Raw genomic sequence first — 15,835 nt, forward strand, 5'->3', positions numbered from 1 at the left:
CTCATAACATACGCATTCCATTCTGTAACTGTAATTCCCACAGTTGTTTTAAATGTATTCCTAGAACTGAATGAATATATTGCTTACTGCTAATACCTTTGGTATAGTTTCTCCGTTCATCTCATAGTTACTTATAGTTCATCCTTTAATAGTTTCCTCAAGAAGGATAAGTGAGAATTATTCCCTGAGTTATTGCATTTCTAAAATGTCTGTCTTTTGTATTTATTGAACAACAGCTTAGCTGGGTATAAAATTCCTGGTTTTCAACTTCCATTTCCTAAAATTTTTGTAGGTCTTGCTCCTCTGACTTATAATGTTGAATGTTGATATGAGAATGTTTGAAGTCAGCAGATTCTTTTTTTTTTTTTTTTGAGACAGGGTTTTGCTTTGTCGCCCAGGCTGGAGTGCAGTGGTGTGATCTTGGCTCACTGCAACCTCCGCCTCCTGGGTTCAAGCAATTCTCCTGCCTCAGCCTCCCGAGTAGCTGGGAGTACAGGTGTGCACTGCCACATCCAGCTAATTTTTGTATTTTTAGTAGAGATGGGGTTTTGCCATGTTGGCCAGACTGGTCTCGAACTCCTGACCTCAAGTGATCTGCCTGCCTTGGCTTCCCAAAGTGTTGAGATTACAGGCATGAGCCATTGCACCCGGCCAGATTCTTTTCATCCTTATAGATGAATTGATCTTTTTGATTAGATGCCAAAAGGATTTTTTAATTTTCCGAGTTTAACTTTGCTACAGTATATACGTATGATTGAATTCTTACAATTTATAGATTTAAACCCTTTATTTTTGGAAAACTTATTTTTAAAAAAATTCTTATCCCCAAGTATTCTGAGTCATATAGTTTTCTTAAATTACACTCTAATTTTGGGGGGTTTCATATTTTTGTTCAGTTAAGTAGCAACATGGTCTTCTTTTTTTATATTTTGAGACAGAGTCTTGCTTTGTCACCAGGCTGGAGTGCAGTGGCATGATCTTGGCTCACTGCAACCTCTGCCTCCTGGGTTCAAGCGATTCTCCTGCCTCAGCCTCCCGAGTAGCTGGGACTACGGGCATGCGCCACCACGCCCAGCCAATTTTTGTATTTTTAGTAGGCATGGGGTTTCACCGTGTTGGCCAGGATGGTCTCGATCTCTTGACCTCAGGTGATCTGCCCACCTTGGCCTCCCAAAGTGCTGGGACAACAGGTGTGAGCCACCATGCCTGGCCAACAACGATCTTTATGTTAGATCTCCTTTGTTTGTCCTATACATTTATTCTGTACTAGTTCTTCTAAACTCTTGTTGATTTCTATTTCATTTTGCCCATTTTCTGGATCCTGTCCTCTTGGGTCTCTTACTGGGTTGTTAGTGATGTCTATTCTGCTTCTGGCTGTTTCTAGCTTTTCTGACTTTTAGTTGGCTCAAAGCCTTTAGATTCCAGCTGGAATCCCATAAGCAAGTAGCTAAGACTGTAAAAAGAAATCTTTGAAAGAAGCAGATGCTTTTCACCATCTGCTAAGTCAGCTTTTTGGCATTGTATCTTCTTCATTGTATTCCAGATAATCAAACTTTCAGTTTGAGTTTTGCCTTTTTTCTCTCCTGTTCAGTCATCTAAATTCCTTGAAGTAGTTCTTTGAGTGTATATTTTGATAGATGTTTTTAATTTGTGGATTTAAAAATAAATATTTTGGGGATTGGTTGGTTCTGTTATATGGAAGAAGGATTATGGAATTGTCTTTTTGCTTCCAGAGCAGACTGAGTATTCTTTTCCCCAAGGAATAATTAGGAATAAATCCTGTGTAAATGGTTTATCAGGCTTTGTAGTATTTTATTAAATGCAAATATTATGTGACGGTTGAAGGGAAATATGCAAAGCTGAGGAAAATACAAATTTGAGGGTGTTTTGATGTGTCTTAACATTTTTTTAATTGTATGTAGATATGGTAGATGCTTTTTCTTTGATCAGTATGCCCTTCGGCTGTGGATGTGTTTCCTTTCAAGCCTTATATCTGTGATGGAATAGATTTTGCTACTGTACTGATGGTATGCCAGCGGTCAAAGATTTGAGGACCACTTCTGACTGTGTTCCAATCATCCACTTGATCCACTTGGCTAATGGGAAATGGCAAGGAATTGTAGGCATCACTGGACATTTTAGAATGACGTGGTTCAAAGAAATTGTGACCACAGGGTGTAAGAACTTGGGTAGTGACTGTGCACACATAATTTCTTGCCATTAAGCTGCTTTCCCCAGTCAGTGTGCATCAGGATGTTACCCCACAGTGTATTATCTGTTTGTTTGCTATACATGTGCAAGTCTCTGTTCATGACAACTGGAAAAAGGAAAGAGCCATTCTGCTGGGAGACAGCAACTAGAATCTTAGATTCTCAAGCCCATGGAGAGCTTTTCACTGCTCATTGTGTTTTGTAAGGTTTACTTTGTGTAGTTTGGTCAGAAGCAGTAGTGACAGCAGTATGTGCCATTATCGATCTCTTATTCTGTACCAAGTGCTGTGCTAAGTACCTTTATATACCTTATCTCATTGTTTATTAGAATGTAATCACATGACTTTTAAAAATTATTATCTCCATTTTACTGATAAGAAAACTGAGAGGGCCAGGCGTGGTGGCTCACGCCTATATTCCCAGCACTTTGGGAGGCTGAGGCGGGTGGATCACAATGTCAGGAGTTCAAGACCAGCCTGGCCAAGCTAGTGAAACCTTGTGTCTACTAAAACTACAAAAACTAGCTGGGCGTGGTGGCAGGTGCCTGTAATCCCAGCTACTCGGGATGCTGAGGCAAGAGAATCGCTTGAACCTGGGAGGCAAAGGCTGCTGTGAGCCGAGATCGTCCCACTGCACTCCAGCCTGGGCAGCAGAGTGAGACTCTGTCTCAAAAAGAAAAAAGAAAACTGAGACTCATAGTTAAATTGCATGATAATGAAGTGGTAGAATCAGGATTTGAATCCAGGACTCCCTGGCTCAAAAGGCCATGCCCTTAACAATTGCATTGCTGTCTATCAGTGATATTGATTAGCGTTGTACATCTTCTAATGCTAAACAAGAATAAGGCATTATAGGCAGAGTAGAAATTCTCCTTACACGTAGTTTAATGTGGGTTAACTCTATGTTTGAATAATTAGAACAGACTTTCTTGGCTGGGCACAGTGGCGTGCACCTGTAGTCCCAGCTACTTGGGAGGCCGAGGCAGGAGGATCCCTTGAGTGATCCCTTGAGCTCAGGAGGTTGAGGCTGCAGTGAGCTATGATTGCGCCTGTAAACAGCCCCTGCATTCCACCAGCTTGGGCAACATAGTGAGACCCTGTCTCTATAAAAACAAAAACCAGACTTTTGTTCCTTCCCTTCACATAATCTAGAGAATCAGCTTATGAGATGAGATGGGCTGGGAAAGTGAATATTGTTTTTCCACAGATAATTCCATATGTGGTTAAATGGATTTTGCTTGAACTTTCTCCCTTTTCCTATAGGGAAAAACCTTCAGGCCTTAAATGTCAACATGGAAATCTTTATCCCAAATAAAATTGGCTCCGAGAGAGGTACCATAGTGAATGATATAGAATTGTTTAAAATGGCATCTTCTGTATTTCTCACTGTTAACTAGGAAATGCACACTTTGGTCATTTGGTGATCCCAAAATTGGTTGAGTTAGTTAGCTCAGCTAACATCATATTGGTTTTTCTGGATAGGGTTAATGAAGTTAAATATTTATTTACGTGGGTGTAATGGGTACTGCCCTGTTAATTCCACTGTAACTTTGTAATTCATGTGCCATTACCCTAAGAGTCTTACCAAGTATTTTTGCATTCTGGAACAACAGGGACAGACTCTCCTATTGTTTGCAGTTACCTTCATAAAAATTGAAAACAAACAAAAAAATGAGTTTTTTCCCTTTTCTCAAGATAAGTTTGCCTTCTGCTTAACAAAATTGTTTCCACTCCCCCTGTGGTATGAAGACAGAGCCCCGTCAGTCGACACTTAATCGTGTTACTGGTGTGCAGCCCTCTGCTCATTTCCTGGCTTGCCTTCTGCCCTGCAGTGGGTGCACTGTCACCTTGAAATGGCAGTGTGAGGCAGTAGCAGGAAGAACCCAAGCAGGCAAGCTGGGCTTCTGTTTCACTCTAGGTGTCAATAGTCTTTGATTTGTTCCTGTCCTGCCTGGGAGGTGAGATGAAGAAGTTGTTCATTTCTGCTGGTGCTTTTGCTTAAGACCCCCTCAGGAGACCTTTTTCCATAGTCTTGTGGGTTGCGTTAGTTAGCAGCCCAATCACTAAAAACAAAAGGAGCAGAGCTGCAAGAGAAGTGGCTCCTAATATTTGGAGCCAGGTAGTGAGACCTGGAACACTGGGTTGAAGGGAAATTATTCTCATGCTATTTTGTAGAGTCTCGTCCTGAGGACAATTAAATAGTCCAGACGGGTCACTGGGTGAGACCAATTTCCTGGTTTGTTTACTTGAGCCTGATAGTTTTTCACCATCCAGCAGTAGGTCACAGTCCTGCTGCACTGTGACCCCAGAGGCCTGCAGAGAGCAGTCCTTTCATATTTGATTTCCACAGGCTTCCCCAAGGATCCTTGCATGTCTTTATTTGGTTGGATTGCTCTGTTGTGTCTCTCAGGCTCAGGGTAGAGGACAATGTCAGTAATTACTCTTGACTTCATCTTATGCAGGCATTTGGCTTTATGTCCCGAGTTGCCCTACAAGCAGAGAAGATGAATCATCACCCAGAATGGTTCAATGTATACAACAAGGTAACTAAACTGCCTTATTTGGGAATCACCTTAATTACAGAGTTTAAGAAACTTTTTCTTCCTTGTCATCTTGTGCAGCTAAATGTCATCGAGCTTAAGAAAGTCTTATCCTTTCTCTCAGAATGCCTGTGTATTATTGCAAATTAGTAACACATTTTCAGGTCTGCTTCTAAGAACAGTGAATAAGCTCTTTATTTTCATGCTTGTCTTTCTGCTGAAGCTAATATGAGAAAGTTGGGCCAAATGAGGCTCCTGAATTAAACTGGAGTATCAGCCATGCAGATATGTGTCAAAACGTAAGGCAAATTATTGAAAGAAATGGTAGCAAATCAGATAGATATGGTCTTGTTTATCTCGTTGAAATAAATTTGCTCAAGAACTGTGCTTTGAGAACTGTTAAATTTTGTATCCTGTGTAGGAACTGACCTTATTTAAGACAAAGGACAGACTAAAAAGTTTAGAGGGGGCACAGTGAGAAGAACCTTGTTCCTCCAAAAGTGTCCTTGCCTTTATGGTCATGCCATTTGGAATGTCTTATCTAGATTTCTGTGACGTCTTCTCTATGAAAATCTTTGAAGAGAGAGAATATCACAATACTCACGTGACTTATTAGAATAATACAGAGCACCTTCGTACCAGGCAAAACTTTTCTTTGCTAGTTGCTTCTCTTAGCTCGTAATTTTGCCCTTTACTCCCACTTCCCTAATTTGGAAATGTGCCTTTTTTATTTTCTTTTTTTTTTTGAGGTGGAGTCTGGCTCTGTTGCCCAGGCTGGAGTGCAGTGGTGCCATCACAACTCACTGCAATCTCCACCTCCCAGGTTCAAGTGATTCTCCTGCCTCAGCCTCCCGAGTAGCTGGTATCACAGGCGTGCACCACCATGCCCGGGTAATTTTTATGTTTTTAGTAGATACGAGGTTTCACCATGTTGGCCAGGCTGATCTCAAACTCCTGAACCCAGGTGATCTGCCTGCCTCGGCCTCCCAAAGTGCTGGGATTACAGGTGTGAGCCACTGTGCCCAGCCAAAATGTGCTTTTTATTTATTTATTTATTAAATTAAATTTTATTATTTTTTTTGAGACGGAGTCTCGCTCTGTCACCCAGGCTGGAGTGCAGTGGTGCGATCTCGGCTTACTGCAAGCTCCGCCTCCCGGGTTCACGCCATTCTCCTGCCTCAGCCTCCCGAGTAGATGGGACTACAGGCGCCTGCCACCTCGCCCGGCTAGTTTTTTTGTATTTTTTAGTAGAGACAGGGTTTCACCATGTTAGTCAGGATGGTCTCGATCTGCTGACCTCGTGATCTGCCCGTCTTGGCCTCCCAAAGTGCTGGGATTACAGGCATGAGCCACCGCGCCCAGCCTCAAAATGTGCTTTTCAAACATTGCTGCTAAGATATTACATTTGATAGCTTGGTTTTTCTCAGTGGCCTGAAAATAGTTGGTGTAATTAAAGTAATGAGAGTTCAAGTGGAACCTCAGTCTCTCTTTTTATTTAAAGAAATAAAATTTGAGATTCTGGCAGCTGCATTGCTTCTTCATGGGAGAGAACTTTTTATTTCAAGGTGGCTGTTGAGCCAGGCCTGATGTAAACTGTGCCCCTGGAGTTCACTGGGTTTTGGAAATGTTTTGCTTATTCATAATGTAGTAGTTTCTAGATCATTTAATCCCCCTAATTCTGAAATATGAATGTTGAATAATAGACTGATTTCTGAACTGCCAAAGGAAAATAACCATGATTTACTGCTCAGAGTTTTAAAAACTGCTTTTCTTTTTCTTAGGTCCAGATAACTCTCACCTCACATGACTGTGGTGAACTGACCAAAAAAGATGTGAAGCTGGCCAAGTTTATTGAGAAAGCAGCTGCTTCTGTGTGAATTCTTCCAAAATACATGTAAAATCTTGTACACATCTTAGCTGCAATGTATGTTGAAGGAAATTTATGTGAACAGAGTTGTTCTTTTTGTTTTTTTTTCCCAGACAGAGTCTTGCTCTGTTGCCCAGGCTGGAGTGCAGTGGCCTGATATCAGCTCACTGTAACCTCCACCTCCCGGGTTCAGGCTATTCTCCTGCCTTAGCCTCTTTAGTAGCTGGGATTACAGGCGTGCACCACCACGCCTGGCTAATTTTTGTATTTTTAGTAGAGACGGGGTTTCACCATGTTGGTCAGGCTGGTCTTGAACTCCTGACCTCGTGATCCACCCACCTCGGCCTCCCAAAGTGCTGGGATTACAGGCGTGAGCCACCATGCCTGGCTGTTGAGTTGTTCTTAAGGCATCATATCTAGAAGCAAAAAAAAAAAAAAGAAAAAGAAAAATAACAATTTATGTTGTGTGAATTTAGTTTGCCTTTATATATTACATTTGGTAAAATCAGTGCTTAAATATGCAATGATTTAAACTTGAACTTGAGGTAGTTTTCATGCTATCTAATCATATACCTAAGATAAACCAACCTAGTTACTTATATTAATAATATTCAGAAGGAGAAGTGGCTTTTTTTTTTGAGACGGAGTCTCGCTTTGTCGCCAGGCTGGAGTGCAGTGGTGCGATTTCAGCTCACTGCAACCTCCGTCTCCGAGGTTCAAGCGATTCTCCTACCACAGCCTCCCGAGTAGCTGGGACTATAGGCACGTGCCACCACGCCTAGCTAATTTTTGTATTTTTAGTAGAGACGGGGTTTCACCATGTTGGCCGGGATGGTCTCAATTTACTGACCTCGTGATCTGCCTGCCTTGGCCTCCCAAAGTGCTGTGATTACAGGCATGAGCCACTGCGCCTGGCCAGAAGTGGCATTCTTAAATTTATGAAATTGGGATAGGGAGTATTCACACATTTTACAACCCAGAAATTCAAGCAATTTTGGTGACTACAAATGCATTGTGTTGGAGAATAGTTGTAAGGTGGAAAAAGAATTATGAACTTGACAAATAGTGAGTTTTAACTTTAAATAACAATTCTTCTTTTGTTTTGTTCTGTTTGCGACGTGGTCTCGCTCTGCCTCCCAGGCTGGGGTGCAGTGGCAGGATCACGGTTCACTGCAGCCCTAATCTCCTGGGCTCATGCAACCTCCTCAGCCTCCTGAGTAGCTGGGACTATAGGCAAGTGCCACCACGCCAGACTAATTTTAAAATTTTTTGTAGAGATGGGGTCTCCTGTGTTGCCCAGGCTGGCCTTGAACTCTTGGGCTCAAGCAAGCCTCCCACCTCTGCCTCCCAAAGTCCAGGGATTACAGGTGTGAGCCACTGCACCCAGACAGTATAACAGTTTTTTGTTTTTTGGTTTTTTTTTTTGACACAGGGTCTCATTCTTTTGCCCAGGCAGGAGTGCAGTGGTGTGGCCATGGCTTACTGTAGTCTTGACCTCTTAGGCTCAAGTGATCCTCTCACCTCAGCCTCCTGAGTAGCTGCAGCTACAGGCATGTACCACCACACCTGGCTTATTTTTAAAACTTTTTTATGGAGACAGGGTCTTACTATGTTGCCATGGCTGGTCTAGAACTTCTGGGCTCCAGTGATCCTCCCGCCTTGGACTCCCAAAATGTTGGGATTACAGGTGTGAACCACTGTGTCATAACAATTACTTAAAATTTTTAATTTATTTTTAATAATTATACAAGATGGAGTCTCACTATGTTCAAGACCAGGCTAGTCTTGAACGCGTGGGCTCAAATGATCTTCTTGCCTTGACCTCCTAAAGTGCTGGGATTATAGGTGTGAGCCACTGTGCTCGGCCTATAACAATTCTTTTTTTTTTTTTTTTTTTGAGACAGAGTCTCGCTCTGTCGCCCGGGCTGGAGTGCAGTGGCTGGATCTCAGCTCACTGCAAGCTCTGTCTTCCGGGTTTACGCCATTCTCCTGCCTCAGCCTCCCGAGTAGCTGGGACTACAGGCGCCCGCCACCTCGCCTGGCTAGTTTTTTGTATTTTTTAGTAGAGATGGGGTTTCACCATGTTAGCCAGGATGGTCTCGATCTCCTGACCTCGTGATCCGCCTGTCTCAGCCTCCCAAAGTGCTGGGATTATAAGCTTGAGCCCCTTATAACCTGGCCTCTATAACAATTCTTATGAAGCTAAAGTTAATTTGGATTTTAGCTGCCATTACTACTTAAATAATTAATTAGATTAAACAAGTCACAAAGATTGGATGAGCTCTCTTGGTGTGTTTTCTTTACTTTTCTCTTTCAACAGAGAGTTGAAGGAGAGGACAAGTGTCTTGTCCGTGGCTTCCAGGAATGTGTGGCAATACAAGATTTACTGTGAGAGCAGCGAACTCACCAGCTCATTATTTGACTTACTGAGTTAAGGAGGAACTAAGGGTCATTTTTCCCCTGTCATTTGCATGTTGTGACTCCTGAACTGAGGTTCTACAGCCACTGAAGCTAGAAGCTACTTGGGTATTATTCAGTAGTGAGCTCTACTTACTCCATGTATCACTGACAGATATGAAAAGCAATATCAAGTAATCTATTATTTAAAAATTGTAATAGTGTTCTTTGAAGGAATTCAGGAATATACTACTAATGAGATTACGATGCAGATATATCCATCCATGAAGCATTTGTTAGTCCCTTGAAGCATCATGGTAGTGGAATTTAACACGGATCATTTTTGTAAACCCACCTCTCTTTAGGGGCCAGAGAAATCACTCTTTGTTACAGCAAGCAAACCTTCCCCTCTCCATGTCACCCTTGTCCCAAACCTGAGAAACATACGAGAACATGGCACAGAGGCTGAGCTCTCTGAAGCCAGTTCCTGGCTGGTTTGGCTGGCCAGGGAAAGGCAGGTATGGTCAGTTGCCCCGTGGACATGTGGTGTGCAGGGAGAGAAGAGGGAAGAGAGCCACCCAGGCTCTCTGGCTGCCAGGGGATCCAGACTCTTAGCACTAGAACTTCTGTTTCTTAGAATTCTTTCAAGGGAAAAGATAAAGCTGTGTGTTTTTATAAGCTGTTTCCTATAGTGCAGATTTGGACTTCTATACATTTTATTACCAACTATTTTTAGTTAAGTGCTTCAATTTTCAACATTTTTAAAAATTTTCTTTTGAGAATCATCACCTGGATTTACAGGAATTTTTTAACCATGAAAAAATTTAAACATATTCAAAAGTACATGAATAATACACTGAAGCCTTATATACGGATCACCCAGATATAAAAATTACCAAGATTTTGTCCCAATTGCTTCATTTTCCCCATTTCCTTCTTTGCTAAAGTATTTAAAAGCAAATTCCAGATAGCTTATCATTTCACCCCTGTATCCTTCAGTAAGTATCTATGGAAAATATGGCCATTTTCTTGTATAAACCACAGTACCTTTTTTTTTTTTTTTTTTGAGGAGTCTCACACTGTTGCCCAGGCTGGAGTGCAATGGCACAATCTTGGCTCATTGCAACCTCTGCCTCCCAGGTTCAAGCAATTCTCCTGCCTCAGCCCCCCAGGTAGCTGGGATTACAGGTGTGTGCCACCATGCCTGGCTAATTTTTTTTTGCATCCTTAGTAGAGATGGGGTTTCATCATGTTGGCCAGGCTGGTCTCAAACTCCTGACCTCGTGATCTGCCCGCTATGGCCTCCCAAAGTGCTGGGATCACAGGCGTGAGCCACAGTGCCCGGCCCACAGTACCATTTTTATACCTAACAAAGTGATTCCTTGGTACACTTAATACCTAGGCAAAATCAAATTGTCCTGAAGGTCATGAGTGTCTTTGGACAGTAATTTGGTTCTAATCCAGGATCTATATGAAGCCCACCCATTGCATCTGGTTGTTGTGTCTCTTTAGTCTCTCAGTCTGGAGCAAGCTCCCCTCCCTTCCCCATTTCCCCATGTAATTTATTTATTGCAAAAATTGGGTCGGTTGTGCTGTAGAATATTCTGCCTTCTGGATTTGTTTGTTTCTTTCTGTGGTGTCATTTAACTTGTTTTACTATACTCTAAACGGAACCCTTTTCCTCTGTTTTGAGCGGAAGTCTCAGAGGCTAGACTTGATGTCTGTGTTAACATATGTCACATGTAGCACAGTGGAGAAAGCAGGATATGGCTCATAATTACAGTGGTGAGAATGATGTTGCTAGTTATCACCTACATGAGGGTTTGACATAGGTCTATGTTACGGGTCGCTGCATCTGCTGGAACTCATAGACTTTACTATAGAGAATCAAAGATCCCATATCCGAAGTCTATGGAAATGCTCATGGTGGTAAATTCCGACAGAATGAAACACCAAACTTGCTTCAAGTAACTCACGTTTCAACTTAAAAGAGACATTGTCAAAGTTGGAGGCCCCCAGGTTCCCGTCTGCTCCAAATCTTTGCGTGATGACAGTGGTTTCTCTGATGTGGTAAGCTTTGGCTTCCCTCTATTTTCTTTCTAAATGATCACTGGAGTAGAGAGGAGTTAAACAGACATGACCTATTACCTCTTGCATGACCTCCACAGATAGCAAACTGGGCCAACATGGTTGACGATGTCCTTTTCTACAATGAAGTTAATGAAAGTTCTGAAAATAATGGTTACTTTCTGACATTGATAGGATTTAGGAAACCTTTGGATAAATAGCTTAAGCATGGCTGTTTATGTTTTTGCTATAGACAAAAGGCAGCAGCATGTACATTGTATTTGGACACAAGCCTGCCTCCATTAATATATTAAACTATTGGACCACTAGGGTTAGTAGGGAGCAGTCTGTACACTTTCTTTTTCTTTTTCTTCTTTTTTTGAGACGGAGTCTCACTCTGTCGCTCAGGCTGGAGTGCAGTGGCCAGATCTCAGCTCACTGCAAGCTCTGCCTGCCGGGTTTACGCCATTCTCCTGCCTCAGCCTCCCGAGTAGCTGGGACTACAGGCGCCCGCCACCACGCCTGGCTAGTCTTTTTGTATTTTTTTAGTAGAGACGGGGTTTCACCGTGTTAGCCAGGATGGTCTCGATCTCCTGACCTCGTGATCCGCCTGTCTCGGCCTCCCAAAGTGCTGGGATTACAGGCTTGAGCCACCGCGCCTGGCCATCTGTACACTTTCTGATACAGCATTCAGAAACATTCTAGTTGGACTCTGTAGCTTTCAGTTTTGTAGTTATCAGCAAAATACCTGGAGCTGTAATAGGGTTTGGCCGTCATATGTGAGCTTTGTGTTTCAGTGCCAGTTACTCAGGACTAGTAAATTAATGACACTGTCCAGAGGACTTCAGAGTCACCAAGCTGCTGCGCCTGCCAATGGCTGACTCTCCCTGGCTATCTGTGGCTGAGATGGTGTTGCCCAGGTCACGCAGAGCATGAGCTGCTGCTCAAAGGGCACAGGAGATGGCCCTTGGGCTTCTCATCCTAGGATGCCCATGCTGCCCACCAATCCATGAGAAGATATGTATGATTTCAGTAGGCCCTGGATCAGCTTGTCACCTGATTTCCTGTTTCTTTCCGCTCACTCAGCTGGAGTTTCATTTTCAGACTAAAGTCTTCATCATTGGCTTCAGAAACAGCATTCATCTGTGGCTGTGTGGATGTAGTACACCAAGAACAACTGGGCTCTTCTCTGTCACTTTCAGTGGGCTACCTCCCCTCACCTCTCCAGCAGCATGAAATAATTCTTTACATTTTTAATCTCTTTTCTGTTTTTCCCTGAAGGTATGTTTTGGTGCTTAAAGAGGGAAGTCAGAAAAGTGTACTACTGAGTTTCCTGGAGATGAAATCCTGTTGTGCCTAGCTACGTTGCGTGAGCACAGGGATCCCTGATGCCATTATTTTGTGTATTCATATGGCACACACTTACTGAGGGCCTTCTGTGTGCCCTAGGGGATTGGGCACAGTGACATATCAGGGCAGGTGGAAAAAGATGGAGAGCTGATGTGGGCTCTCTTGGAGCAGCTGCCCCAGGAGGCCCCTGTGGATGGATGTTGGGCAGGAGCCCTGAGACAGTAGGGGCATATAACTAAAGGATATAGCAGGAGTTATAGGAGGAGCTGATCCCTGAGGGAAACAATGTAGAGGGAGAAGATGGGGCTAAAGTTTGAATTGTGGGGACATTAATCACAGTGATTCTTACAACTTTGCTGTTGATAATTTTAAATGGAGAAAATGAGTACGTAAGATGTTATTTCCCAGTTCAGTATTGGGAAATACTGGTTGCCCACAAGAGTATTTTCCTACCACGAATGGTCATATATACTTGTTGTAGAATACCAGGGACAGCAGAGATGGTGGGACGGTTACTTCCTTTTCTTACAGCCCAAGAACTTTGTTGTCCAGGAAACTGACCAATTTAGCCACTGAACATTTAATTCAACACAGGGCTACCCAGATCCCACTGTCCTGATTTGCCCTAAAAGCCAAAGGAGTTAGGAGAAGGTGAGTGGGGAGAATATATTAATCCTGAGAATTGAACAGAGCAAAAATCCCTATTACTTTTGTACTTAAAACATCTTTGCCTGATGGGCTCACTCTTTATATTCTGTTTAGGTGGTTTATATGTGCACATCCCATCCCATGCCTGCAGTTAGCCAACTCAGGGTTTATATTGCCTCCTTTTTTTTTTTTAGAGATGGAATCTCATTTTGTCATGCAGATTGGAGTGCAGTGGTGTGATCACAGCTCACTGTAACCTCCAACTCCTGGACTCAAGTGATCCTCCCACCTCGGCTTCCCTGGTAGCTGAGACTACAGGTGCCAGCCACCACACCCACCTGATTTTTATTATTTTTATTTTTTGTAGAGACAGTCTCACTATGTTGCCCAGGCTGGTCTTGAACTCCTGGGCTCAAGTGACCCTTTTGCCTCAGCCTCCCATGGCTAATTTTTATTTCCTTTTTTTTTTGACACGGAGTTTTGCTTTTGTCACTCAGGCTGGAGTGCAATGGCACTATCTCAGCTCACTGCAGTCTCCACCTCCTGGGCTCAAGTGATTCTCCAGCCTCAGCCTCCTGAGTAGCTGGGATTATAGGCACCCGCCACCATGCCTGGCTAATTTTTGTAATTTTTTTAGTAGAGACGGGGTTTCACCATGTTGGCCAGGCTAGTCTTGAACTCCTGACCTCAAGTGATCTGCCTGCCTTGGCCTCCCAAAGTGCTGGGATTACAGGCGTGAACCACTGTGCCTCACTGCTAATATTTATTTCTTATGTTTTTTTCAGAGATGGGGATCTCACTATGTTGCCCAGGCTGATCTCAAATTCCTAGCCTCAAGTGATCCTCCCACCTTAGCCTCCCAAGTTGCTGGGATTATAAGTGTGAGCCACTATCCCTACCTCAATATTACCTTCTTTGCTTCTCTTGTTTTCTTTTGTTCTAAGTCAAACCCATCACAATCTTTTCTTGTCCTTCCAGGTGTTTCCAGTGCTGTGCCCTGGATGTGCTCTCTTTCCCTTAGAGCCCAGAGAACTTGCTTTTCCCCCTTATATGACCCTTAACATTTTCTAACACATTATTAAGGGCCTGTGTCTATCAGCTGGGGGCACCTCTTGAAGTGAGGGCCTTTGTGTGGTCTGTTTCTAGTGAATTCTAGCTTTAACCCAGAGCCTCGTGATTGCTGGGTGCCCATAGCCTTCTTGCTGAATGGAGGCACAGTCTCCTTGGGAAGAGAGAATCCATGATAGACCCACTTGGGAGCTCCCCACTTCAGGTGCCTGCAGACTGGTGATGCAACGGAATGCCCAAGAGTGACCTCATAAAGCAAGGATTCCCTTCGTGGCCCCTTCTCTGCTGCCTTTCAGAATCCAGACGCTAAAGAGAATCCCTAAGTAGAGATTTTCTGTTGGATGCTAAAAGCAAGGAATAAAAGTTGAAAAATTTGGAAAATGTCTCAACACCGTCGCCAGAGCCAGTCAAGAGTCCTTTCTAGTTCACCAGTTGATACTACATCGGTGGGATTTTGTCCAACATTCAAGAAATTTAAGTAAATATTATCTGTTTCTGTTGCCTGTTAAGAAATGTGCAAGTGGAAGTGTGAGGGCAGGGTGTCAGCGTTCTCTCAGCCTCTTCCCTCAGACACTTAAAAATAAGTTGCATGTCCTTGACAATCTGGAGTCTGTGATTGGTGAGGTTCGCATACTGTTATGTGCCTTGTAGACTTGAATGACCAGTTTGACTCATTTTGTCCTTTTCTATTATGACTGTTAGATAATCTGAAGGCTTTTCTCTTTTTTTGTAATAGACCCCATCTGAAATCAGATAATGAAAATTACATATCTTGATATATTAGAAAAGTATATACATTCTGGCTGGGTGCAGTGGCTCACACCTGTAATCCCCGCACTTTGGGAGGCTGGGGTGTATCACTTGAGGTCAGGAGTTTGAGACCAGCCTGGCCAACATGGCGAAACCCCATCTCCACTAAAAATATACAAATTAGGGGAGGGGGGAGGGATTGCACTGGGAGTTAAACCTGATGTAAATGATGAGTTGATGGGTGCTGACGAGTTGATGGGTGCAGCACACCAACATGGCACAAGTATACATATGTAACAAACCTACGCGTTATGCACATGTACCCTAGAACTTAAAGTATAATAATAATAATAAATTTAAAAAAATATATACAAATTAGCTGGGAGTGATGGTGTCCACCTGTGGTCCTAGCTACTCGGGATGCTGAGGCAGGAGAATCGCTTGGGGGGATGGAGGTTGCAGTGGGCCGAGATTGCACCACTGCACTCCAGCCTAGGTGACAGAGCGAGACTCTGTCTCAAAAAAAAAAAAGAAAAGAATATATATTCTATATTTTTTAACTGTTATGAGAATGCATTCATTTTATTTGTAACATATAATGGGAAACAGTAATACGTACTCTTTGAGAAAAATTGCAAAGCACAGATAAATGGAAATAAACAGGAAAAAGAATCACCTATAACCTCACCATTCATAGACAGACACTGTTAAAATTTTGGCATATTTCCTGCTGATGTTTTTCTACCTGCTGATTTTTGCACAGGTGAGATAATTTTGAACAGAGAATTTTGTATCTTTGATTTTTGTGTTTTGCTGCACACAAAAACAAAACAAGAAATAAAAATGGATCATAAATATTTTTCTAAATCCTGAAAAATGCATAGACATATTTTAGTGCCTGTATTTCACGGGACGGACATACCATAATTTACTTACCCA

The 15,835-nt window shown here is 42.8% G+C and overlaps 2 protein-coding genes across 2 annotated transcripts in view; both read left to right on the forward strand.

The window, feature by feature from the left end:
* PCBD2 (pterin-4 alpha-carbinolamine dehydratase 2) overlaps window positions 1-7,151 on the forward strand; it is a 49,497-nt gene extending 42,346 nt beyond the window's left edge. Inside the window, exons 3-4 of the mRNA XM_025388150.1 lie at window positions 4,672-4,752; window positions 6,531-7,151. Of these exons, the coding sequence (XP_025243935.1) occupies window positions 4,672-4,752; window positions 6,531-6,626 (177 nt within the window). The 3' untranslated portion in view covers window positions 6,627-7,151. The remainder of the gene's footprint in view (window positions 1-4,671; window positions 4,753-6,530) is intronic.
* A 6,883-nt stretch (window positions 7,152-14,034) lies between these two features.
* The window catches only part of CATSPER3 (cation channel sperm associated 3), a 46,857-nt gene continuing 45,056 nt past the window's right edge, over window positions 14,035-15,835 (forward strand). The window contains exon 1 of the mRNA XM_025388146.1: window positions 14,035-14,624. Coding sequence (XP_025243931.1) covers window positions 14,527-14,624 — 98 coding nt within the window. The 5' untranslated portion in view covers window positions 14,035-14,526. The remainder of the gene's footprint in view (window positions 14,625-15,835) is intronic.

The sequence above is a fragment of the Theropithecus gelada genome, chromosome 6 (genome assembly GCF_003255815.1).
Source record: "Theropithecus gelada isolate Dixy chromosome 6, Tgel_1.0, whole genome shotgun sequence".
In the NCBI taxonomy this organism is placed as follows: Eukaryota; Metazoa; Chordata; class Mammalia; order Primates; family Cercopithecidae; genus Theropithecus; species Theropithecus gelada.